This window comes from Plecotus auritus (genome assembly GCF_963455305.1).
Source record: "Plecotus auritus genome assembly, chromosome: 7".
Taxonomy (NCBI): domain Eukaryota; kingdom Metazoa; phylum Chordata; class Mammalia; order Chiroptera; family Vespertilionidae; genus Plecotus; species Plecotus auritus.
The window spans coordinates 103463784-103490001 of NC_137774.1; the positions used below are offsets into that span (position 1 = coordinate 103463784).

The 26218-nt window shown below is 34.5% G+C and overlaps 1 protein-coding gene across 6 annotated transcripts in view; it reads right to left on the bottom strand.

The window, feature by feature from the left end:
• DMXL1 (Dmx like 1) overlaps positions 1 to 26218 on the bottom strand; it is a 148710-nt gene that overhangs the window by 4558 nt on the left and 117934 nt on the right. For 5 of the 6 annotated variants that reach the window (XR_013961149.1, XM_080679390.1, XM_080679389.1 and 2 more), the window contains 8 exons: positions 23568 to 23654; positions 20847 to 20968; positions 20356 to 20497; positions 13588 to 13648; positions 10418 to 10545; positions 7592 to 7684; positions 5692 to 5783; positions 3951 to 4003 (listed from right to left, as the gene is read on the bottom strand). Coding sequence is in view for 4 of the 6 variants with exons in the window: in XM_080679390.1 (XP_080535516.1) it covers positions 3951 to 4003; positions 5692 to 5783; positions 7592 to 7684; positions 10418 to 10545; positions 13588 to 13648; positions 20356 to 20497; positions 20847 to 20968; positions 23568 to 23654 (778 nt within the window). In the remaining 2 variants the exon portion in view is untranslated. The remainder of the gene's footprint in view (positions 1 to 3950; positions 4004 to 5691; positions 5784 to 7591; positions 7685 to 10417; positions 10546 to 13587; positions 13649 to 20355; positions 20498 to 20846; positions 20969 to 23567; positions 23655 to 26218) is intronic. The other variant, XR_013961148.1, reaches the window with a different exon arrangement.

Consider the following 26218-nt stretch of genomic DNA (forward strand, 5'->3'; position numbering starts at 1 on the left):
ATTTGCTATTCAAATGTTGATAAGTGAATAATTTAAGAAATCTTGAATATATTATTTCTTTCATGGGTTATGCTTTTGGTTTTGTATTTAAAAAGTCATCACCAAACCCAAGAATACCTAGATTTTCTCCTACATTTTGTTCTAGGAATTTTTTAGTTTGTGTAACTCTATGATCCATTTTGATTTAATTTTCATGAAAAGGGTGAGGTTAATTTTTCTGCATATCAGCATCCAATTATTATAGCACTATTTGTTGGAAAACTATCTGTCTCCATTTAATTGTCTCTGTGTCTTTATTAACAATCAATCCACTATTTATGTGTGAGTCTATTACTGGGCTACCTACAAGCATACCTTGCTTTATTGTTTCACTTTCTTGTACTTCACAGACACTGTATTGCTTGTGGCAACCCTGTATAGAGCAAGTCTGTTAGCACCATTTTTCTAACAGCATTTGCTCACTTTGTGTCTCTGTCACGTTTTGATAATTCTCTCAATATTTCAAACTTTTTTATTATTATGTTTGTTAGGATGATCTGTGGTCAGTGATTTTTGATGTTACTATTCTAATTGTTTTGGAGTGCTATGAACCATGCCCATATGATGGCACACTTAATAAATGTTAAGTGTGTTCTGACTGGCTGTTCCCCCATCTGTTTCCCTCTCCTCAGGTCTCCCTATTCCCTGAGACACAGCAATATTGAAATAAGATCAATCAATAACCCTACAATGGCCTCTAAGTGTTCAAGTGAAAGGAAGAGTCTCACATCTCTCACTTTAAATCAACAGTTAGAAATGATTAAACTTAGTGAGAAAGGCATGTCAAAAGCCGAGATAGGCAGAAAGCTAGAATTCTTGCACTAGTGAGCCAGGATATGAATGCAAAGGAAAAGTTCTTGAAGAAAATTAAAAGTGCTACTCCAGTGAACACACGAATGATAGAAAAGCAAAACAGCTTTATTACTGATATGGAAAAAGTTTCAGTGGTCCAGATAGGTCAAACCAGCCACAATATTTCCTTAGGTCAAAGACTAAGCCAGAGCAAGGCTCTACCTCTCTTCAATTCTATAAAGACAGAGAGGTGAGGAAGCTACAGAAGACAAGCTGGAAGTTAGCAGAGTTTGGTTTAAAATGTAGAAGGTGAAACAGCAAGTGCTGATGGAGAAGCTACAACAAGTTATCCAGAAGATCCAGCTAAGATAATGAAATGAGAGTTTCAGTGTAGATGAAACAGCCTTATATTGGAAGAAGATACCATCTAGGACTTTCATAACTAGAAAGAAGTCAAGCTTGGCTTCAAAGCTTTAAAGGACGGGCTGACTTTCTTTATTGGGGGCTAATGCAGCTGAGAACTTTTAAGTCAAAGCTAATGCTTACTTACACTCCAAAAATCCTAGAGCCCTTAAGTATTATGCTAAATCAACTCTGCCTGTGCTCTATGAAAAAAACCAACATGCCCTAGCTGGTTTGGCTCAATGGACAGAATATTCCCAAGTTCGATTCCAATCAAGGGCATGTACCTTGGCTTGATCCCTGGCCCTGGTCAGGGTGCATGCAGGAGGCAACCAATTGATGGGTCTCTCGCACATCGATGTTTTTTTCTCTCTCTCTCTGTATCTCCCCCTTCCTTCCACTTTCCAAAAATCAATGGAAAAATATCCTCAGGAGAGGATTAACAACAACAAAAAAGAACCAACAAAGCCTGGATGACAGCATATCTGTTTATTACGTGCTTTACCAACTATTTTAAGCCCACTGTTGAGACCTACTGCACAGAAAAAAAAAATATTTTTAAATTATTACTGCTCATTAACAATGCATGTGGTCACCCAAGAGCTCTGATGGAGATGTACAAGATTAGTATTTTCATGCCTCCTAACAAAACATGGATCAGTAAGCAATTTCAATTCTGTAGCCCATGGATCAGTAAGTAATTTCAATTTTCAATTCTTATTATTTAAGAAATACATTTTGGCGGGCCAGTGTGGCTCTGCAGTTGAGCATCAACCCAGAAATGAAGAGGTCATGGGTTTGATTCCCGATCAGGGTACATGCCCAGCTTGTGGGGTTGATCCCCATTAGGGGGCGTATAGGAGGCAGTCAATTGATGATGCTCCATCCTCTCTATGCCTCTCCTTTCCTCTCAAAAACATATTAGAAAAAAAAAAAAAAGAAATGTGTTTCCTAAGGCTATAGATGCCATACGTAGTGATTCCTCTGATGGATCTGGGCAAAGTAAATTGAAAGCCTTTTGGAAGGGATTCACCATTCTAGATGCCATTAAGAACATTTGTGATATATGGGAAGAGGTCAAAATATCAGCATTAACAGGAGTTTAGAAGATGTTGATTCCAACTCTTCTGGATGACTTTGAGGGGTTCAAGAGTTCAGTGGAGAAAGTAACTGCAGAAGTGACTGAAATAACAAGAGAACCAGAATTAGAAGTGGAGTTTGGAGATGTGACTGAATTGCTAAAACTTGGTAAATGATGAGTTGCTTCTTATGGATGAGCAAAGAAAGATGGAATCTACTCCTGGTGAAAATGCTGTGAAGACTGTTGAAATGACAACAAAGGATTTAGAATATTACATAAACTTAGTTGACTAAACAGAAGCAGGTTCAACTGTGGGTAAAATGCTATCAAACAGCATCACATGCCACAGAGCAATTGTTACTAAAAGACTACAGTATGTATAGTGTAATCATAACTTTTATAGGCAACGGGAAACCAAAAAACTTGTATGACTCGCTTTACTGGCATACCTCAGAGATACTGCCGTTGAGTTCCAGACCACTGCAATAAAAAGAATATAGCAATAAAGTAGTAATCTTTGTGCTAGTGGAAGATCTTGCCTTCAATTTGTAAAAAATGCAACATTTGTGAAGTGCAAAAAAGGGAAGTGCAATAAAATGATGTATGCCTATATTGCAATATTCACTTTATTGTGGGGGTCCAAAACTGAACCTGTAACATCTCTGAGGTATGTCTGTATCATGTTCTATGATAAGTGTCTATTCTTAAGCCAATATCACAATATCTTAATTACTGTAGCTTTATAGCAAGATCTAAAATCAGGTAATGTGAGTCCTCCAAGTTTGTTTTTCTTCAGTATTTAGTATTCTAGATCTGTTGCCTCGCTCTACAAACTTTAGAACCAGTTTGTTGATATGTGCAAAATGGCTTGCTGAGATTTTGATTAGATACGATTGAATCTATGACGTTGAAACTGACAACTTAATATCGAGTATTCCAATCTGTGGATATGGAATATCTACTTATTTAGATCTTTGATTTATCTTTTATGTATTTTTCTCCAATAGATGCTATACATATTTTGTTAGATTTATGCCTCAATATTTCATTATTTTGTATTATATTATAGATTGTAGTATTTTTAAAATTTTAAATTGTTGGTATATAGGAAAGCAACTGACTTTAGTATTGATCATGTATTCTGTATTCTGCTATACTCACACATTAGTTCCTGGAAGTAATTTTTGTAGATTCTTAGGGATTTTCTACAGAGATAATTGTTCCACCTGTGAATAAAAGCATTTTTTTCTACTCTTCCAATCTGTACACCTTTTATATGCTTTTGTCTTACTGCATTAGTCAGGACTCCCAGTACAATGTTAGTTAAATAGGAATGGTGAGTTGTAACAAAATGTTATGCAGTAATTGATGTTCACAATGATGACTTATAATCATCAGATCCAAAGTAAAGACAAATGATTTTTATATTATCTGTTCTACTGTCCCTCATCAAGGTATAGTGAAGGTTTAATTATGCATACTGCATTATTTCTGCTTTTAAACTGTGTCACCAAGGGCAAAATAAACCTCATGGGCTAATAAATATGCTATTTAAAAAACTGTATTCATTTAAAAATAATTTTTAGTTTATGAGTTTCTTGACTTTCAATATTTATAAAATGCTTTCAAAACTTACCATGAACTAAACTATTGGCAGATGCTACAAGAGTATCCCACAAACATATGTTTCTGGAAAAAAAAAATTACTCTTGAGTGACACAAAGTTAACAGAATAAGAAGTATGTCTCATATAGTAACATAACATTTAAATCTTGCTCTCTCAGAAAGTTCTTAAATTTATAAACACACCAAATAAAAGTAACCAATATATTTATGTATGATTAATTTTAAACAAAATTTAAAAACTACTAACTCATAAAATTGAGTAATTTCATTTTAACATGTATTTACAAATACTACTATATGAAGCCTAAATAGGGAAGTTACCTTTTATATTCACTGATTCTCTAACAGACTGCCATACACAAATAAGATACACTGAATTTTCTGAAGTACAAAGAAAACTTATTTCTACTATGAATGGGAGCAACTTTTACGCCTTTCCATAAGTTGCAAAGGAGACACCAATATATGTAAGAATTTTTATGGAAGATGGGTTAAAAACTCCATATTCCTACAGTCCCTTTTCTAGGGCAAAATGAGGCCATACCCCTAAATATAAAAGCTCAGCAGCCTCAGTTGGCCTTGATCTCATAACTCAGCTGTATGAAGGAAGTCAAAAGTGGGAGTGTGGAGATGGAGGCAGGGTAAGACATATTTAAAGATTTTTGAGGGGATGGAGACAGGCTATCACTTACTAGCTAATGTACAATTAACAAGTCTTAAGTTTCTTTTTGTGAAACAGTCAGTGATTTCAACTGGTCAGTTGCAAGAATTTTTAAAACATGAAATACCCAACTATTTATTCAGGGATACTGACCTCTAATGCCTTAGATTGTAAAAAAAAAAAAAAAAAAAAAAATGACAACAGCCAATACAACAATAGCCATTAGGTGTGAATGCCCTGTCTTGAACCATAAACATAAGTCATATAATGGAGCTGAATCTCATTGGTCATGTTGCATAAAAAGGTTGCATCTGATTGATTAATTCTTGGTATCAGAAAGCCTTACAAGTGTAGACACCTGATTTTTTTAAAAAGTCACTTTGGCGCAAATATGGAGATAATAATAATTTTTATGTCAATCAAAGTTAAACCTATTTTTTGTCAGCTGGGCAAAAATTAATATATTTTAGGTGTGCTGCCGAATTTTAATACTTAGTTAATGTATGCCATGAGATGAAAAAGGTTGAAAATTGCTGATCTATCTAATAGAGCCACAGTGAGCATTAACTAAATAGCATGGCCAATAACTAAATGTGTTTTTGTGTTTTTTTTGCCTCAAGCTTTCTTAATACAGGGAATCATATGGAAAAAAAATTAATTCCACCAACAACCAAACCTTATTTGTTACACTCAAATCTTAACATTAGAATATTAACAATACAAAAGGAATGGATTTTTTTCAAAAAAATTTTGAATTTTATTATATTGAAGCAACATTGCTTATTAAAATTATATAGGTTTCAAGTGTACAATTCTATGATTTGTGTGTTCACCACCCAAAATAAAGTCTCCTTTCATCACCATGTATTCGACTCCCTTTACCCTATGCTACCTGGATTTGTTTTTAATGGCAACAGAATACCCTTAAATTTACAACTAGAATACTAAAATGCCCAAAATAAGAATTTTTATAATAAATATATTTAAAGGCATGATTATAAAAACATTCTTGAGATGTAAAGACATAAAGCAATTAGAAATAAAGCTCAGCTATTTCATACGCACTTCAATTTCAGTTATAATCTCTTACCTATTGTCAGTTGAAAGACCAGCTGTAGCTATCAGAGAGGAGGAACTAATGAAGACAAAATCATTGGCTGTTTTGTTATGACACTGCCAAGTCTGTAATAGTTATAAATAGCAAATGTTAATGTTTTTAACAGTCTCATAACCTGGTAGATGCATTAACCAAAAACTGATCATGTAATTTGTGGCTTACTTAAGCTCTGTATTCCCTCCCCTCCCGCCCTGACTCCGGAACTTTAGAAAAGTTTTAGGGGTAAAACACAGAATCCTCATACACACTTTACCCAGATTCACCAATTTTTAACATTTGCCACATTTGCTTTGCCTTTCCTTCTTTCATATACTTACACCCATGCACACATACACACACCTATTCCTGAACCATTTAAATAAGCTGCATATCTCATGACCCTTTATGAGGCCCTTTGCTTTTGTTCAACCAAAAGTTCAAAGGGAAACAAAAGGAGTTTAAACTCTAAATATTTCCCTTGGAATATTTGTAAAAATTTTTGTCTTAGATAACAGAAACTAGGATACTAGAGTCTCAGGCAAAATTATTTATTTTCAGAAATATTTAAAGCTTTAAATAATTTTTCATATATATGAATAAAAACATATTACTAATATTAACAAAATTTAAAAATTTACAGTGTCTTTCAATATTCCTTCAAATAATAACTTAAAATATTATGCGTTTTAGTTAATTATAAAGACTTCCAAGTTATGTTTGTTCAGATGTTTCTCTTCAATAAAAAAAATGACTTTAAAAAATATTTTTATTGATTTCAGAGAGGAAGGGAAAGAGAGAGAAATAGAATCATCGATGATGAGAGAGAATCATTGATCAGCTGCCTCCTGCATGCCACACACTGGGAATAAAGCCCACAACCTGGGCATGTGCCCTGACTAGGAATCAAACTGTGACCTCCTGGTTCATAGGTTGACACTCAATCACTCAGCTACACAGGCAAGGCTAAAGAATGATTTTTTAAGTATGTCAAAATCATCAAATGAAGATTTTTTTTCTCTGAGTCACTTCCCCATTCCCCCTGATCACTACTGGAGCTGGGGCTAGAGGATATGTCCTTAAAATGAACAAATCTATTTTATTCCCCCAAAGTCAGTAATGAACATTTTAATCCAATTTATCTCTTTAGAAATTAAGAAATCATACAAAAACAGTTCCTTAGGGAACATAAACTTGTATATTTGAATCTGTTGGCTTAATAAAAATATGAGGAAAAATAAAGGTATCTCATCAACTCTCCTTTGTTTGCTTTTATTTAGATTAGTACTATATTGGAGCATTTAACCTTAGGTGAATTATCAGAATCTTAACCCATATTCTTAATATTTTCTTGATAGATATTGCTTAGTCCTATAACGGGCTTCACTAAAGACTATGTTATATATAAATTCAGTGCTTGTGAAGATGTAGAAAATTCATTAAGCCTGTGTGATCCTGAATTGAAATGTATCAATTTTTTTAAAGAGATGAGAAAGAAAATAATAGTACCAGCTATATAATACACTTTCTACTTTGTTCATGAGGAATAATGCAGAAAGGCAACCAGTTGCACTGGGCTTTTGATCATTTTTTTTATGTGTAATACCCACTGTAGCTTAGTGAGGCTAGAAAAGGGTTTGAGTACCTCACAGTTTGCACTGGTCTCTGGAGGTGCCATGTTGGTTATAAACAGGTTAATTTTACAAGTTACCAGAGCTTTTTATGCCTTATAATTTTCATATAATACAAGGACAGGAGCTTATAGTAAACTGTTGAATACATAGGACTAGACAGATTTTATTTTTTTGGCTTTAATATTACTTGCCTCAAATATATATTCTTGGTGTCTTTAAAAGAAAAATTCATAAAATTTTGAAGTTAGGAATTTTTGGCTTACCAGGTATGGCTTAGGCATGCTTCCAGTGACTGGACAACATTTCCAGTTTGTTTGATACAAACTTAAATATCCATCAGCATCAACAATTCCAAACTTAGAGAAAAAATATTTAAGTGTTTAATACAAATACAGAAGCACACATTTACCCTTACCCTTACTTTGAATCCCATATTTTGACTCTTAAACATTTGATTAAAAATTGTTTAACTTTTTACTTCACCTATGCATCCAGAAAAACATTTAGGTACTGTTTTAAAAATTTCAAGATTAGACATTAAAAAAATAAACATCAGACACCCATTTTATTATGCTAACCAACAGCATAGTCTATATATTCTTTATAAGTACTCCAAAAATAGGATGCTGGATTTATACATTAAGCTATGTAATAAAGTTTTAGCATGTATAAGGTAGAAAACTGTTCATTTTGAAAAAGACAAAATGATAACTTCCAGAAATATACAATAAGGAAAACATGTAAATAACAGTAGAAAATACAATGAAAAAAAGATTATCACGGTAAAAGAATTCCACTATGGGAACTCAGGGCAATTTGATTGGGAAGATGTCAAATAATCCAAAAAGGGATTATATGATACAGATCTTGAAGGATGAGTAAGGCTGCTGGCAATTTTTCCTTTAGATTATAAAAATAATGTATATTTATAAAAAGTATATAAAATAAAACAAATGTCTACTTTGGATTATTGCCCTCTCTCATTTCCAGGCCTAACAATTAACAACAATTTTATGGGTTCCCTTCGAGATTTGTTCTATAAATATTCACACATACATAATTTTTTTTAAGTTAGGATCATAATAAATACACACTTCCACAATTATGTTTTTAACTTATAACCATCTTTCCACATTGGTATATATAAATCAACCTTATTCTTGTGCTGTGTAGCATTACACTATATAGTTAAAACTTTTTGAAACTTTTCCCTATGGACAGTTTCCAATTTTGCCCACATAAAAAGTGTTACTTTGAACATTCTTGTACATATAACTTTGAGTATTTATGTAGGATAGATATTTAGAAACAGGAAAGCTTTGACAAAGGACATTATCTAAAATTCCTAAGTAAAGACAAAATTAAATCCTAAGAGGTAATACCAATTTACACTCCCACTTTTCTTACATATTAGTCAACACTGCATTACTTCAATTATTAATAAGGTTATTGGCCATGCATAATTTAATAAATTGATTGTATATATCCTTTGTCTACCTCTCTATTAAGTTGTCTTCTAAAAATTTGATAGGGCTAATATTAGATATAAACCAACTCTTACTACATTTGTTATAGGTATTTTTCTAGGGGCTATCCTTTTGTTATTTCTCTTAAGTTTTTTGGAGTAGATTTAGGTTCGTTTTTCAGAAAGGGTATATAGAAAGTAACAAGTCTCTGCAGACTTAAAAATGTGTTTATTTTGCTGTCCAATATGAATTAATAGTTTGGATAGACATTAAACTCATAGTTCTCATTACTTGTCCATCAGAATTCTGTGAGTATTGTTCTACTGTCTATTTGTAACCTCTATTTTTAAGGGGGCCAATGCCATTAATTTTGGAGGGGGTGTTGGAGAGGCTCTAAGTAACCATTGTTACCTCTTTTCCTTCCTAGAAGCTCTCTTTATCCTTGAATTAAAAATAAAACAAAAATTAAATAATCAGGATGTGTCTAGGCCAGTGGTCGGCAAACTGCGACTCGCGAGCCACATGCGGCTCTTTGGTCCCTTGAGTGTGGCTCTTCCACAAAATACCACAGCCTGGGCGAGTCTATTTTGAAGAAGTGGCGTTAGAAGAAGTTTAAGTTTAAAAAATTTGGCTCTCAAAAGAAATTTCAATCGTTGTACTGTTGATATTTGGCTCTGTTGACTAATGAGTTTGCCGACCACTGGTCTAGGCACGTGTTGTTTCTCAATACTTCTAGTACTTGGTAGGCCCTTCCTTCCTCCTGGTTCATGATCTTTAGAGAGAGAGAAAGAAAGAGGGATAGAGAGATAAAAACATCAATGAGAGACATCGATCGGTTGCCTCCTGCACACCCTCTACTGGGGATTGAGCCCACAACCCGGGTATGTACCTTGACTGGAAATCGAACCATGACCTTGTTCATGGGTTGATTCTCAACCACTGGGCAACACTGGCTGGGCAACAAACATTTCCTTAAAGACCCTACAGCAATTATTTTAGGCTTGCCAGCTATAAAGTCTTTGTTCTCTTGAACTCTGCTGTTAGAGTGGAAAAGTAATCATAGAAAACAAATAATGAATGGAGTATCTGTGTTCCAATAAAACTTTATTTACAAAACAGGTGGCTGGACTATAGTTTTTCAATATCCTGTTCTAGAGCAGTGCTTCTCAAAACTTCAATGTGTGTACATATCATCAGAGTATGTGGTTAAAATGCAGATGGTGATTCAGTAGGTCTGAAGTAGAGTCAGTAATTCGCACTCTAAGATGTTCCCAGATGTTACTTACTACCTGGTACTTGACCATACTTTGAGTAGGTTCCAAAAGATAAACAAAAATACATAATCAAATGTTTAATCAACAATGTGTAACAGAAGGTGGTCCTAGCATCATTTGGTCCTTGAGCATCATTTAAGTGAATTTTAATAGGCATATATACAATGTCTTTCCAAGAAGAACCAAACAAATATAAGCATTCTTAGAGAGATTTTTTTAAAAAAATTCATATAGGTTAATGCTTTACTATTAGCTCACTGAGCTATACTCTTCAGAAACCCAAACTAGTAATATTTATAAACCTCCAACATAATCAAACCATTTTCCAATTTGTATTTTTATATACTACCTTATTTCCCTGGTAGTTAAATCTCATTCTTGTAACTCTTGAATTGCCGCCAGATCGAAAGCAGGTTATCTGTTGAGAATGGCCCCATTCAAACATTCTGACACTTCCATCCTGAGCTCCTGTCAGATCTGCATTATAAAAGAGCACAAATTGCAAATTTATTTCAGGAATCTTTGGAAAAATTTATTTTTTAATCCAATGTGAAAATATTTATGGAAGAAACACCTAAGAAATGAAGCACAGCCAATTTATATGAATTTACCTTTGTATGAAATTTCACTTGAATACTTCATCTTAAAAACAGATAGTAATAAGATGTACTTTTTGACTGAGAATATATGCTCATACAAAACAAAATTAAAGCAGAACTCTATAAATTTTATTTCCTTTTGAAATGATCTCAATGATGTTTTAATACCTTTAATAAATAGCTTTTATAACCACTTAAATTCTTGGGATTACTAAAGAGCCAATTCTTAACAGTAACACTATTAATGTTTAAGTTTATACATTTTTGCCCTAGCCGGTTTGCCTCAGTGGATAGAGCATTGGCTTATGGACTGAATGGCTCCAGGTTCGATTCCGGTCAAGGGCACATGCCCAGGTTGTGGGCTTGACCCGCAGTAGGGGGCATGTAGGAGGCAGTCGATCAATGATTTTCTCTCATCATCGATGTTTCTATCTCTCGCTCCCACTCCCTTCTTCTCTGAAATCAATAAAAATACATATATTTTTAAGAAGTTTATACACTTTCCTCTGGAGGGAAAAAAAAGATTGCAGAAGGCCTTGAATGTCATGATAAAAAACATTTCTAGTAGTTATTCCAATTACTTGATATCTCAAAATGTTGTTTCATTGAGAAATATGAATAAGTTAAATAATTTCTAATTCTTCACTTCACCATTTACTAATTTTGTGAGACTAAGAAATTTATTTTAACCTCCCTGAGCCTATTTCCTTCCCATAAAAGGAGAATAATGATACATATAGGTGTCAATTTATATTAAGTATAATTATCAGTGTTAATGAGGTATAAAAGTCATGAGAAATTTTATTAATGTAAATAAAGACCTACCACATTGCTAGTCATTTATTAGTCAGGATTCCTTATTCCTTACCAAGTATTTAAAGTAAATGGACTTAAATTGTTTTTGAAATGTTTTAACACTGGGCTGGGGTGGAAGGGTGGGGAGAATTCTTGAGACTGAGATAAAAGTTATTTTCCCTCTACTCCAACAGTCTTGCTTAAGCTTATTCACAAAATAAATTGGGCTACTTGCGTTTAAAAACTACAAAATTTTCTATTATTATTTCTGGTTTTATTTACTTGAGAAAAATCCTTCATTATTACTATCTGACATATAAAATGAAATAGTCTCTTTAAAGCCTTTGTAGCCTAAGATTTTTAAAGGGCACGATAAAGGTTCCTATAACCAAGTTGTCTGAGTAAATATCCCTCATTAGCAATTGAATAGTATTATATCAAACAGGTAAGAAATGGGTTAACTACAATGGTAAAAACCTCAATAAGTTCATAATTTTAAAAAGGAAGTCCTCTTAAGACTTTCATTTCTATTTTATTCCAATCTGTTAGCCTAACTTCTAAAAAATTTCTCTAGGGTAGAAGTAAAAAAATATTGGTTTCTAGTGACTAAAATTTTTTCAAGATCTACTCCAAGGTAAGAAGCTATTAGGAGGTATCTGAAATATGTTTACTCCAATATTTTGGAGTAAAATTTTCAAAAATCCTGTCTCATAACATTTTCACTACATAAAAAGTGTTTATTGCTGAACTAAATTACTACCTGTGCACTTCATTCATGACATGAAAAGATATACTGAAAAAAAATCCAGTGATTAATTTAATGAGCTTTAAAATTTTCAAGTCTTTTATCTCCCAGTTATGGTACTTCTCTGAAGAAAGTTAGTTCTTATTCCAAGACAGAAGTGATCTAATGTTACCTAATGACTTTGAAAATAAGCCCATTAACTGCCTTTGAAACTAGGGATCTCTATTTAAATTTATGGGATTGAAGTAAAGAACATTCCCTATAAACTAGTCATCTGTTGGGACAGAGATGACTATGGAGATGAGAAGAAATGAAGTCCTTTCAATATTTCAGGACACTTCCAAACCTTACTGTATAGAATCAAGACAGATTTTTTAAGCAATCCCAACTGTTTCTTGCTGTGGGAGTAATATTATTTAGGCTTTGTTTATAAAACACATTTGACTAGTTGCTCTCTATGCTTCATTACTGGTTATTAGTTTTCACTTCACATTAGACTTGTGGATAGAAAATATACTTCTAGTGTTGAATAAATTCAAGGTAGTAAAAACACTAATTTTTTATCTATACTAATAAAAGGATAATATGCTAATTAGACTGGGTCAACTGGCTATCTTCCAGACATCCGGCTTCCTTCCGGACAAAACCATAGTGGTGGGAACCAAGGCAGAGGCAGTTAGGGGCAATCAGGCCAGCAGGGGAGAGCAGTTAGAGGCAAGATCAGGCTGGCAGGGGAGGACAGGTGGGGGCAAGATCAGGCCAGCAGGGGAGGGCAGTTGGGGGCGACCAGGCTGGCAGGGGAGGGCAGTTGGGGGCATTAGGCAGGCAGGCAGGTGAGTGGTTAGGAGCCAGTGGTCCTGGATTGCAAGAGGTATATCTATGGGATCGGGCCTAAACTGGCAGTCGGACATCCCCCGAAGGGTCCTGGATTGGAGAGGGTGCAGGCCGGGCTGAGGGACTCCCACCCTCCATGCACAAATTTCATGCACTAGGCCTCTAGTATTATTATATTACTCTAGCATAAGTAACAGAAAGTACTGTCTTCATTTTAAATATATGGTTCTCTTGGATCCTTTTATTGGAAATAATCCTATTGTTTAAATAATAATTATCAACTACAACTTAACATTGTATAAAGAGTCCAAAAATATTAAAAATAAAATGTGCTAACTTAAAAATATATAGTCAAAATGCTAAAAATTTACTATATTGTTAGGCTTCCCTATTAATTAAAATTTTTTTTTCTGTTTTTATCCAATTTTGAAATGAAGATCTTATTTGCTAGCAAACATTCTCTACAAAAAAAGTAAAATAAATGTTGACTGTCTTTTGATTTAAACTTTAATTCCTTAGAATAATCGCTAATTATCATCAACTTACAGTAAGGAAGTGTAGGGTGAGAAGTCATTCTTCTGACATTATTAATGGTTTTCTTAATCATCTGTTAATAAAGAAAAATTTCTCTTTTAGTTATAATAGCATTAAAAATTTTACTTGTGACAGACATTCAAATAAAATTTATTTACTTATTTATTTATTTATTTATTTATTTTTTATATGTGATTCCATAATTGCCATGATTAGCGGTAAAAACACTAAATATGGTAACAAATTGAGTTTAATAGCTCAGCCCTCTTACATTTCAGTGTACATACATTTTCTGCATCATTGACTAGGTTCTAGGAACAAAGTCACCTTGAGTATTTAGTCTTACCTCCTTTCTTGTCAATTATTTTCTGATCCCATTAAATTTATTGGAATAATCCTGAATAGTTATAAGGTTAAAAAGACAGGCAGAAGCATGTGAAAAAAAAAAGGTAAACAGAAAATCATATAAATTTTTAATTGATAATTTGGAACTGTTTACTAACCCATTTGTAAATCATGTTTTGAATGATTTACAAAGCCTGTCAAATAAAAGTAAAATATATATGTAAAATTAGAGATAATTTAAATTTATAGAACATTTCCTATTTACACAGCACCATAACTACAGTTACATATTACCCTAATTTGTACATTACTATCATGTAGCCTTTTTGTTGTTCTGAATTTTAAATTGTTCAATTAGCCTAAAGTAGTAAGGGATATGGGGATCTGATAGGGAGGGAAGAGATTATCCAGAAGAACTGGTGAGGGATAGAAACACTAACAGGTATATATAGATACAGATGATAATTCAATAAAGCAGAAGTTGATTAAAACAAATGTTCTGCCGAAACCGGTTTGGCTCAGTGGATACAGCGTCAGCCTGCGGACTGAAAGGTCCCAGGTTCGATTCCGGTCAAGGGCATGTACCTTGGTTGCAGGCACATCCCCAGTAGGGGGTGTGCAGGAGGCAGCTGATCGATGTTTCTAACTCTCTATCCCTCTCCCTTCCTCTCTGTAAAAAATCAATAAAATATATTTTTTTAAAAAATGTTCTTTTTCATTAGTATTCATAATTCAATAAAATAATGGGCTTAAGAAAATATTTTATCAATTCCCCACAAAAAATGAAAACCCAATAAACGTTAAACTTTTGTTTAGTAAACTTCATGTTTAAATCTCATGTTCCCCTTAATTAAAGAAATGCCTAAAGATTTCTGTTCTTCATTTACCTTTTTTTCTAACTAAATGATGTTTTCTGACTAAAATATCAAAGGAAAATGATAAATATAAAAATATACAAACACAGATTTAAGTTTCTGAAAGCATATGTAAAACATTATAAGGGAAAAAAGTCATTAATTATTTTAGAAGATCCATATAAAAAAATAACATTATATAGGTGTCTTTTTCTTGAGGATGGAGTGGAACAATCTGTATTTATGTTTACAAATCACAATGACCCCAACTAAAAATATATCCTTCTTTAGACAGGAAGAAAATTAAGTCCTATAAGGAATTACAATGGTAAATTATGTATTATAATGTTTTGGAGTATAAAATATTTTCTGAGCACCTACTATATATTAAATGCCATTTTAGTTAGAGATCATCTGTGTATAAGGCAGGCATAAAGTAACCTCTCAAAGAGCTTAGAGGGTATAAAAAAGACATCCAAATAACAGATAAGTTAAAAACTGATAAAAGCTACAAGGATGATAAAATGAAGTAATATGACATAGAGCGACTGGGGGTAAAGTAGGGAGGGGCAGATGCCTTCAAGAGGTAAGCAACGGAAATCTATGGGAATTTGGGTTAAGATCTGAAAAAGCATTTCAAGCAGAATGCAAGGCACAGGCTCTGAAATGGTAATTAGCTTAATGTGTTCCAGTGACAGAAAGAAGGCCACTATAGCTGGAGCAAAGATTATCAGGTGTGTAATGAAGGGTGATGAGGCTGCCAGAGGCAAGCAGGGGTTAAATCACATAGGGCCTTAGAGGTCATGTTAATAAGGACATGTTTTTTGTGGGGTTTTTTTTTTGTGTTTTTTTCAAGTTTTACTGGAAAATTTGAAAGTATTAAGCAGGGAAGTGACAACCTGAAAGATGCTTTAGAAAAACAGCAACTCTGGTTGATGTGTACAGAATAGAGGGAGCAATGTGGAAGCAAAGGGATCAGCACAGAAAGCTGTTACAGGAAGAACTGTATTGCATATTCTCTGAAACTGGAGTTGGAAAAAAGTGCCTATTACTTCTTTTCATATATTTTGTATATTATCTTTATGGTCTCTTATAAAAGATGATAATATCAGATTTAATAAATGAATTTTAATATATCCATCAATTGGGAAAAAATAACTATTAATGACCAAGCCATTCATTTGAATAATTACTATAATGCTTTTCAAAATCTTCAACTTAATTTTTTTTATTGATTAAGGTATTACCTATGTGTCCTTATCCTCCCATTGCCCTCGCATGCCTCCCATTCATGCCCTCACCCCCCCCTGGTGTCTGTGTCCATTGCTTAGGCTTATATACATACATTCAAGTCCTTTGGTTGATCTCTTCCCCTTACCCCCACCCTCCCCTACCTTCCCTCTGAGGTTTGAGCATCTGATCAATGCTTCTCTGTCACTGGATCTGTTTTTGTTCATCAGTTTATGTTGTTCATTATAATCCACAAATGAGTGAGATTATGTGATATTTATCTTTCTCTGACTGACTGACTTCGCTTAGCATAATGCTCTCCAGCTCCATCCATGCTGTTGCAAATGGTAGGAGTTCCTTCCTTTTTACAGCAGCATAGTATTCCATAGTGTAGATGTATCACGGTTTTTTAATCCACTCATCTGCTGATGGGCGCTTAGACTGTTTCCAAATCTTAGCTATTATAAATTGTGCTGCTATGAACATAGGGGTGCATATATGCTTTCTGATTGGTGTGTCTACTTTCTTGGGATATATTCCTAGAAGTGGGATCACTGGGTCAAATGGGAGTTCCATTTTTAGTTTTTTTTATGAAACTCCATACTGTTCTCCACAGTGGCTGCGCCAGTCTGCATTCCCACCAGCAGTGCACGAGGGTTCATATAATAAAAGCTTTATATGACAAACCTACAGCCAAAATCATACTCAATGGGCAAAAACTAAAACCATTTCCCCTAAGAACAGGAACAAGACAGGGATGCCCACTTTCACCACTCCTGCTCAACATAGTTCTGGAAGTGCTAGCCACAGCGACCAGACAAGAAGAAATAAAAGGCATCCAAATTGGAAAAGAAGAAATAAAACTGTTAGTATTCACAGATGATATGATACTGTACATAGAAAACCAAAAAGACTTCATAAAAAAATTATTAGATTTCATAAATGAATTCAGCAATATAGCAGGATACAAAATTAACGCCAAGAAATCTATGGCATTTTTATATACCAGTAGTGAACTTACAGGAAAAGAGATTTAAAAAAAAAAATCCCATTTACCACCACACCAAAATAATTAAGATACCTAGGAATAAACTTAACTAAGGAGGTAAAAGACCTGTATTCAGAAAACTACACAACACTGAAAAAAGAAGTAGAGGAAGACATAAACAAATGGAAGAACATACTGTGTTCATGGATTGGTAGAATCAACATCATTAAAATGTCCATACTACCCAAAGCAATCTATAGATTTAATGCACTCCCCATTAAAATATCAACGGCATATTTAACAGACCTAGAACAAACTCTCCAAAAATTCATCTGGAATAAAAAAAGACCCAGAATAGCTGCAGCAATCCTGAGAAAGAAGAACAAAGTAGGAGGGATCTCAATACCAGATATCAAGCTGTATTACAAAGCCACTGTTCTCAAAACAGCCTGGTACTGGCACAAGAACAGACATATAGACCAATGGAAGAGAATAGAGAACCCAGAAATCGACCCAAATCACTATGCTCAATTAATATTTGACAAAGGAGGCAAGAGCATACAATGGAGTCAAGACAGTCTCTTCAATAAATGGTGTTGGGAAAATTGGACAGATACATGCAAAAAAATGAAACTAGACCACCAACTTACACCATACACAAAAATAAACTCAAAATGGATAAAGGACTTAAATGTAAGATGGGAAACCATAAAAATCTTAGAGGAATCCACAGGCAGCAAAATCTCAGATATATGCCGAAGCAGTATCTTCACCGATATAGCTCCGAGGGCAATGGAAACTAAAGAGAAAATAAACAAATGGGACTACATCAAAATTAAAAGCTTCTGCACAGCAAAGAGACCATCAGCAAAACAACAAGAAAGCCCACTGCATGGGAGAGCATATTTGCCAATGTTATCTCTGATAAGGGTTTAATCTCCAGCATTTACAGGGAACTCATACAACTTACTTAACAAAAGGAAGATACACAACCCTATCAAAAAATGGGCAATGGACCTAAATAAAAAGAGGCCATAAGGAAGGCCAAGAGACATATGAAAACATACTCAAGGTCATGAATCATCCGAGAGATGCAAATTAAAATGACAATGAGCTACCATCTCACACCTGTCAGAATGGCAATCATCAAAAAATCAACAAATGACAAGAGCTGGTGAGGATGAGGATGCTGAGAAAAGGGAACCGTTCAACTTAATTTTAAAATGCTCCCACCTGAAATCAATAAGCTAAGGGGAACGGAGGGCTCTAATACAAGCTCTACCACAGATTTGAGATAGTGAGACCTGGCAGGTATAGGTCAGTGATTAGAGCATCGGCCCATGCACCAAAGGCATACAGGTTTGTTCAATCCCCAGTGAAAGCCGGGGCTCGTACAGGAGGCAACCAATTGATGTATCTCTCTCACATAGATGTTCTTCTCTTTCTCTCCTTCTCTTCCCCCGACTCTCTAAAATATCCTCAAGTGAGGGTTAACAAAACAAACAAAATTTGACACAGTGACCTGAATTAAATCATTTGACTTTTGTGGATATCAAGCTTCATCTGAAGAATGATATGTAGGAGTAATTGTAACAGCTACAACAGACATCTCAAAGAATAAGATGATATGAGCAATAAAGAAACTGCATTAAACATAAAATATTTTCAGGTATTATTAAAGATGGTTAAGCCTTTATTTAAATAATTACCCTTTACCAATTAGTGAAAATAATTTTTGACCAAAGAACTTTACAGTACATAGGAAACTGAAAAACTCTGCCACCTAGAAAGCCACTGAGAGAACTAAGGGGCTGGGTTTCTTCAAGTCTATGTATCAATTTCTATACCCTAAAATTCAGTGGTCAGCAAACTGCGGCTCGCAAGCCACATGTGGCTCTTTGGCCCCTTGAGTGTGGCTCTTCCACAAAATACCACACCCTGGGCGAGTCTATTTTGCAGAAGTGGCGTTAGAAGAAGTTTAAAAAATTTGGCTCTCAAAAGAAATTTCAATCGTTGTACTGTTTGTTGATATTTGGCTCTGTTGACTAATGAGTTTGCTGACCACTGCCCTAACTATCAATAAAGGAATCTCATGGAGGTTTAAACACGGACCACATCTTTGGTAATCAGGGTGCTCAAGCAGATATTCCATTACTACAGAAAAATTGTTTCAGTTCATCTACATTTTATACTTTGCTTAAATTTAAAATAATTATATTGTTATCATTTGTTCAAAAAAAGTATATTTGTTTCAGCATTAAAAAAAATGTCATACTTAAAATGGGCAGAGCTGTTAGTCTGTTATCTATTAAAAGATGTTGTCTAAACTAGGGTCTAGCAAACTTTTTTCTAAAGGACCAGATAATAAATGTTTTGGGTTTTATGGGCATATGGTTTCTGTCTCGGATACTCAATTCTGCCATTACAGCATGAAAGCATTCACAGGCAAAATATGAACAAATGACTATGATATTCCAATAAAACTTTATTTATAGATACTGAAATTTGAATTTCATATAATTTTATGTGTCATGAAATACCCTTTTTCTTTTGATTTTTTTCAACCATTTTGAAAAATGTAAACACCATTCTCAGTGTACAAAAACAGGTGGTGATAGAATAGACCACACCTTGCTGATTTGGACCAATAAGTTCCAAATAATTATTACTTCAAATACAGCTCTTTGCCTGGCTGGCATGGCTCAGTGGTTGAGCATCTACCGATGAACCAGGAGGTCATGGTTTGATTCCCGGTCAGGGCACATGCCTGGGTTGCAGGCTCGATCCCCATTGTGGGGCATGCAGGGGGCAGCCCATCAATGATTCTTTCTCATCACTGATGTTTCTATTTCTCTCTCCCTCACGCTTCTTCTCTGAAATCATTGAAAATATTTTTTAAAATAATAATAAAAAAATAAAATACAGCTCTTTGGCCCTGGTCGGTGTGGCTCAGTTGGCTGGGCGTCACTCCATGCACCAAAAGGTCATCAGTTCGATTCCTGATCAGGACATATGCCCAGGTGGTGGCTTGATCCCCAGTAGGGGTCACACAGAAAGTAGCTAATCAATGTTTCACTTTCATATCGATGATTCTTTCTCTCTCTCTCTCCCTTTCCCTTCTGCTCTAAAATAAATAAAAACATACTTTTTTAAAAGTCTTTGTATTTTAAATTATTTATTTAAAATATATTTTATCATTTAATATGAAACATATTCTTCATAACCAAAATTTACAATTTGCAGGAAATATGACTTACTAAAAAGTTGAGAATTTTTAGATCATATTGGTTAAATGATCTTGTATCTATCAAACTAGAGAAAAAAATAGGATATTTATATACAAATATTTTTAACTCTACATACCACAGATGCTCCTCTGCCAGTCTGTGTACTACCAAGCCATGGCATGTTGATTGGAGTGCCAGGATTGCTATGTGTATATGGGGTTGTACCTTGCACAGTTGTTAAATCATCATGAGCACGTATAACCAAGAAATCTTCTGACCTACAAAGAAATGTCAACCAGGATGAAAGCAACCCATTTTTTTATTCTATTATACCTGAAAGCTCTAATAGACAACTTTGTTTCCCTTTAAAATAAACTGTCTTCAACTTTTAACTCCTTACTCATAGGCAATAACTTCATATGTAAATAATTTCAAATCCCTTCACGTATTCTCTTTTAACCCTCAATTACCTTCTTTTAAGCTCCTAACACATGGTCTTTATTCTTTAGCAGCTTCCACTTAAAATCTAGGAATATTCCTTTAAAAAAATCTTTTGGAAAGTTATAGTTCTGTGGAATCATCATTCAAATTGCAATGTTACTGAATAAAAACAAAGTATAAGGGTACCCTTTGGTTTCCATTTCTATATCATCATCCACCCAAGTATAGATCTGTGTAGCCAGAATTCCAGAAACATCCAGTTCTTGAACATCATGGCTTGAAGCAATTGCTACACAGTTTCTATTTGCCTGAAAAATAAATCATATGGTAATTTTTCAATAATAAAGTACAACATGTATATGGGCTACTTTTGAACATGAAAACTACAAAATAGCTTCAAGAAATGATAACTTTAAGATATAGAATATACTGCATTCTCACAAATGACTATTTTAAATTAATTTTAATAATTAAATTTTGAGTGTAATAATCATCAGCTTGAGTTCTGAGATATGTTTATGTTCTAAGAATTCAAGAGCATCCAAGAGAAAGTGGTAATGGATGTTTTCTACTTTACTTCTTCTTCTAGCACTATCTTGCCAGTTTATAACAATGATACAATCTCCCTAAGGTTTACATAGTTTAGAAACTGGGAGGGAGATGATGAAGAAGATAGAAGCCCTGGAAGGTAGAGGAAGATAAGGAACACCAAAGTAAAGAAAGAGTGGTGAATTATTCAAGTAAGATAATATCACTTTTACCTAAAGCCTTTCAATCTTAGGGGGAAAAAAATGGAATTTGGAAAAGGACCATAAAGAAAAAGTATAAGGGTAGAGAAAGGCTGGGGGAAGTATGGCAAAAAAAAAAAAAAAGATCATGAAGATCAGATTAAATGATATAAAATTTTAAACAACTATGATTTAAAAATGTACACCTCCAAAGCAGAAAATGGAAAGATACTGATGACAAAATGAAAGGATGATTAATATTTCCATCATTATGTAAAATGCAAATACAAACCAATTAGAAAAAAGCTGAGACCCCAGAGATAAATGGTAAAAGGATATAACTAGATGGCTAGGAGAACATTCTTCCTGAGTCTCTTCTGCATATCTTGTGAGTCACTGCCCTTTGTTCCACAGTACTATCTCTAGGATCTCTATATAGCTATAATCTCTCCTGCCAGATCAAAGGGAAGGTATACTTACTAATATTAGAAAAGATTTGGGGTTCCTTAAACTCAGTGTTCCTCTCCTGTAATGCAAAGCACTTTGTGTGCAGGTATCATCTGGCTCTCACCCTGTTGCTTTGCAATTATAGCTCAGGAACCAGTATAAAAATAGTGGTACTTTGGCTACTGCTTTTGCTACTAGAAATAAACCGTCATTTGTCTCTGGTCCAGGAGTCATGTCTTCTAACAATCCATTAAACTGTGAAAGCTAACTTTCAGCTTAAATGCAGAAGAATATCTCATCTTTCAGTTTTTGACACAGATAATTCACAACTAAACAAATGGGAAAAGTTCAATCTCGTCAGCATTTTAATTTTATTTTTTATTAATTTTTAAAGAGAGGGAAATATCGATGTGTGAGAGAAATATCAATTGCTTGCCTTCTGTACAAGCCTGACTGGGGATTGAATCCACAAACTGGGTATGTGCCCTGACCAGCAATCCAACCTGCCACTTTTTGTTGTATGGGATGAAACTCCAACCAACTGAGCCATACCAGCCAGGGCTCACTGGCATTTTTAAATAATGCAATGTAAAGCAAAAGGTATTATTTCTCAGTTACTAATTTAACAAATCTGGAGAAATAAATGTTAAACAAGTACACTCTTACCCAGTAAATGGCAGACTTTGTATATGTGGATGATTGTTCATTACTAGTTGCTTATATAAATCTCTCCCCCAAAAGCACAAATGCTACTTGGTTTTATAGCACAGAACATTTAAAGTCATTATTTTCTTCAGGGGAAGGAAGGTACTAGTACTTATTGGGTATAGACAATAATCATGAGAACTGCCTAGTTAAGGGCTATTTCCAAACCTGCCTGTCTTGACAGAACTAGTCATTGTTCATGGAAAGATATCTATGAGAGAAATGAGACAAAGGGACAGGAACAGGAAGAGATGAGGACAGAATGACAAAAGGACTATCAGGAGAAATCAAAGAAGAGAGAGACATAGCAAAGGAAGATGGAGAACTTTTTGGTGAAATGATTACTGAATGGATGCCATAGGATATACATTTGAATAATATTTAAAATTTGTTTTTAAATTAGAAATACATGAAAAAATATATATATCCTTTAAGTTAATGAAAATAAAAGGAAACAAAAATATCTAGAAGTCACCGTAAACTCTGCAGTAAAGCAATTAGGGAAGACAGAAGGGGAAAATAATTAAGACAAATTTCAACTTTGAACACTGTACATAAAAGAAGATGTTGAGTAGAAGGTGGAGGAATACAAAGAAAACACTGTAGTTGGGCAGCTATTATAGCTGTAATTCAAAGAGGGAGAATTTCTATGAGTTACATAAGCTTAAATTTGATATAATACTAAGATCCACATTCAACATATTCATATAAGGACCTTTTATTTGGATTAACCCTTATAATGTGTTGTATAAATTCTAAAGGTTATCACATATATAAATACTTGATACTTCCCTCTGCATACTAATAAAATATTATTTTATCTGCTATATATTCATAATAAAAAATTAAATTATCAAACAATATAATCATTTTATAAAATAAAAAATTTACTGAGATTGCAATTTTAGGAGTGGGCAGTAACTTTGGGAAAAAGAAATACTGATACTGAATAAATGATCAGACCAGGAAACATTTTCCAACTATGAGTAGTTAGTACCTGAAGAAAGAAAAATATCTGTGTACTTACTTTATTAACAGCAAAGGCAGTAATGATATCAGATTCCTTATGAATAATTCTTGCTTTACCTCCAGGATATCCCAAATCTGCTTCTATCTAAATGGAGAAAAAGAAAATATAAAAATACAGTGAGTTTAGTAATAGAAAGATATATGCCAATATGTCATTTAATATTTGCATAAATTATTTTCAGAAACTCTTTAGATATTTCAAATACAAAGGTACTATTTTCCATGCTCATTATCTCTAAAACAAAATTTATTTGACAAGGGGAATTTAAATTATTTCAAATTTGCTTTTTCACATATAATAAGATAGTTGATATAACATACAACTTTGTTAATTGCTTATGCTCCCAACCTATAATGAATTCACTTTAAAGGATCAAGACATTTTAATTATTAAAGTAGATTTATTTACCACATTTCTTAGTATTATAATCCTTTGATAATATTTTAAATGTTGAAAAGTCAGATGGTAAATAGTTTTGGTTTTGTGGACCATAGAGTGTCACTTCTGCATATTCTTCTTTTATTTTTTTTTAAATATTCTTACTGATTTTTCACTTTTATTTTTTTAGTGAGAGAGGAAGGCAAAGGGAGAGAGTGAAACATTGACTGTACCTCTTGCACAATCCCTACAGGGGATCAAGCAGGAAATTCGAAATCTGGGCACCTGCCCTGATTTGGGAATGGAACCAGCAACCCTTTGGTGCATGGGACAACCCTCCAACCAACTGAGCCCACTGATCATGGCATGCATATTCTTTTTTAAACAATCTTTATGACAATATAAAGGCCATTCTTAGAAGATCCAGTTGGATATGGCCTGCTGAATATAGTTTACTGACTGCTGGTCTAAAATAACATTTAATTTATAGAAGAAAAACGTGAAACCCTGAAAGGCACAGTAATTTGCCCAAGTCAATAATCATTTTAGTAGCTGAGTAAACCGTAATTCAATGTACTTTAAATGAGAGACATATATTTGACCTAATGCTTACCTCAGAGGTATATACAACACCTTTGAACTTGGAAGAGTACCGTATAAAATCAACAGTTACAGTCCTGTGGAATTGGGTGGATACAGCTGGGGCTAATTTGTAGTGGGTTGGGGTTCTGGTCCCACCTTATCTGCGGGGGCCAGAGCCGGTCCCAGACCAACCTTGGCAGTATAAAATTTGTCTTCAATGGCTGTGGGGGTGCAGCAGCCTAACTTCTGGCCTGACTTCTAAGTGCGGGCCTGTATCTCCCAGGAGGCCTCAGAGTTAATGCACCCGGTTGTCAGCTTCAGACCACATCAAAACATCACCCAACCACCTCCACAGCAATACACTCAAGGTGCAGACTATATGGGTACAACAGCCTTGCTGAAATAAGTCCTGCTCTGTGGGGAGAGCCCCTGCACAATTGATCATCCACAGTGATCAGTGATGGCAGCTAGTCCTTGCAGCAGATTGGCCTAAGGCAGTGGTCGGCAAACTGTGGCTCGCGAGCCACATGTGGCTCTTTGGCCCCTTGAGTGTGGCTCTTCCACAAAATACCACGGCCTGGGCGAGTCTATTTTGCAGAAGTGGTGTTAGAAGTTTAAGTTTTAAAAATTTGGCTCTCAAAAGAAATTTCAATCGTTGTACTGTTGATATTTGGCTCTGTTGACTAATGAGTTTGCCGACCACTGGCCTAAGGGGTAAATCCCTCCCATTGAGGCGCTAACAGCAATCAATGCTCAATTACAAGAGAAGGGTCTACACAGCCCATAGAAGGAGGGTTTGCACAACTGGAGTGCACAGCTCGGGTGATCAGAGAGGCTGTGCCACTGGATCCTACAGGACACACTACAATAGACCACTCTACCAAGCCTGGGAGACATAGCAGCTCTACCTAATACAAAGAAACAAACACAAGGAGGCTGCCAAAATGTGGAGACAAAGAAACACGTCCGAAATGAAAGAACAGAACAAAACTCCAGGAAAAGAACTAATAACCATAATGGAGATAAGCAATCTGTCAGATGCAGAGTTCAAAACACTATTTATAAGGATGTTCAAGAAACTTAGTAAGGACCTCAACATCATAAAAAAGGACTAGCTAGAAATGAAGGATTCACTAACGGAAATCAAGAATAATTTACAGGAAATCAACAGTAGATAGGTAAGGCCAAGAATAAAATCAGCAATTTGTAATATAAGGAAGTAAAATTCACTATCAGAAGCAAAAAGAAAAAAGAATTTAAAAAAAATGAGGATAGTGGGACAACATCAGGCAAACCAACAGTTACATCATGGGGGTGCCAGAAGGAGAAGAAAGCAAGAAATTGAAAACTTACTTGAAAACTAATGACAGAAAACTTCCCTAACTTGGGGAAGGAAATAGACATATAAGATCAGTAAGCGAGGAGAATCCCAAGCAAAATGAACCCAAAGAGGCCCACACCAAAGACACATTATAATTAAAATGCAAAAGGTTAAAAACAGAGAATCTTAAAAGCAGCAAGAGAAAAGCAGTTAGTTACCTACAAAGGAGTTCCTATAGGACTGTGAGCTGATTTCTCAGCAGAAACTTTGCAGGCCAGAAAGAAGTGGCAACAAATATTCAAAGTGATGAAAAGCAAAGACCTATAACCAAGATTACTCTACCCGCAAAGCTATTACTTAGAATGGA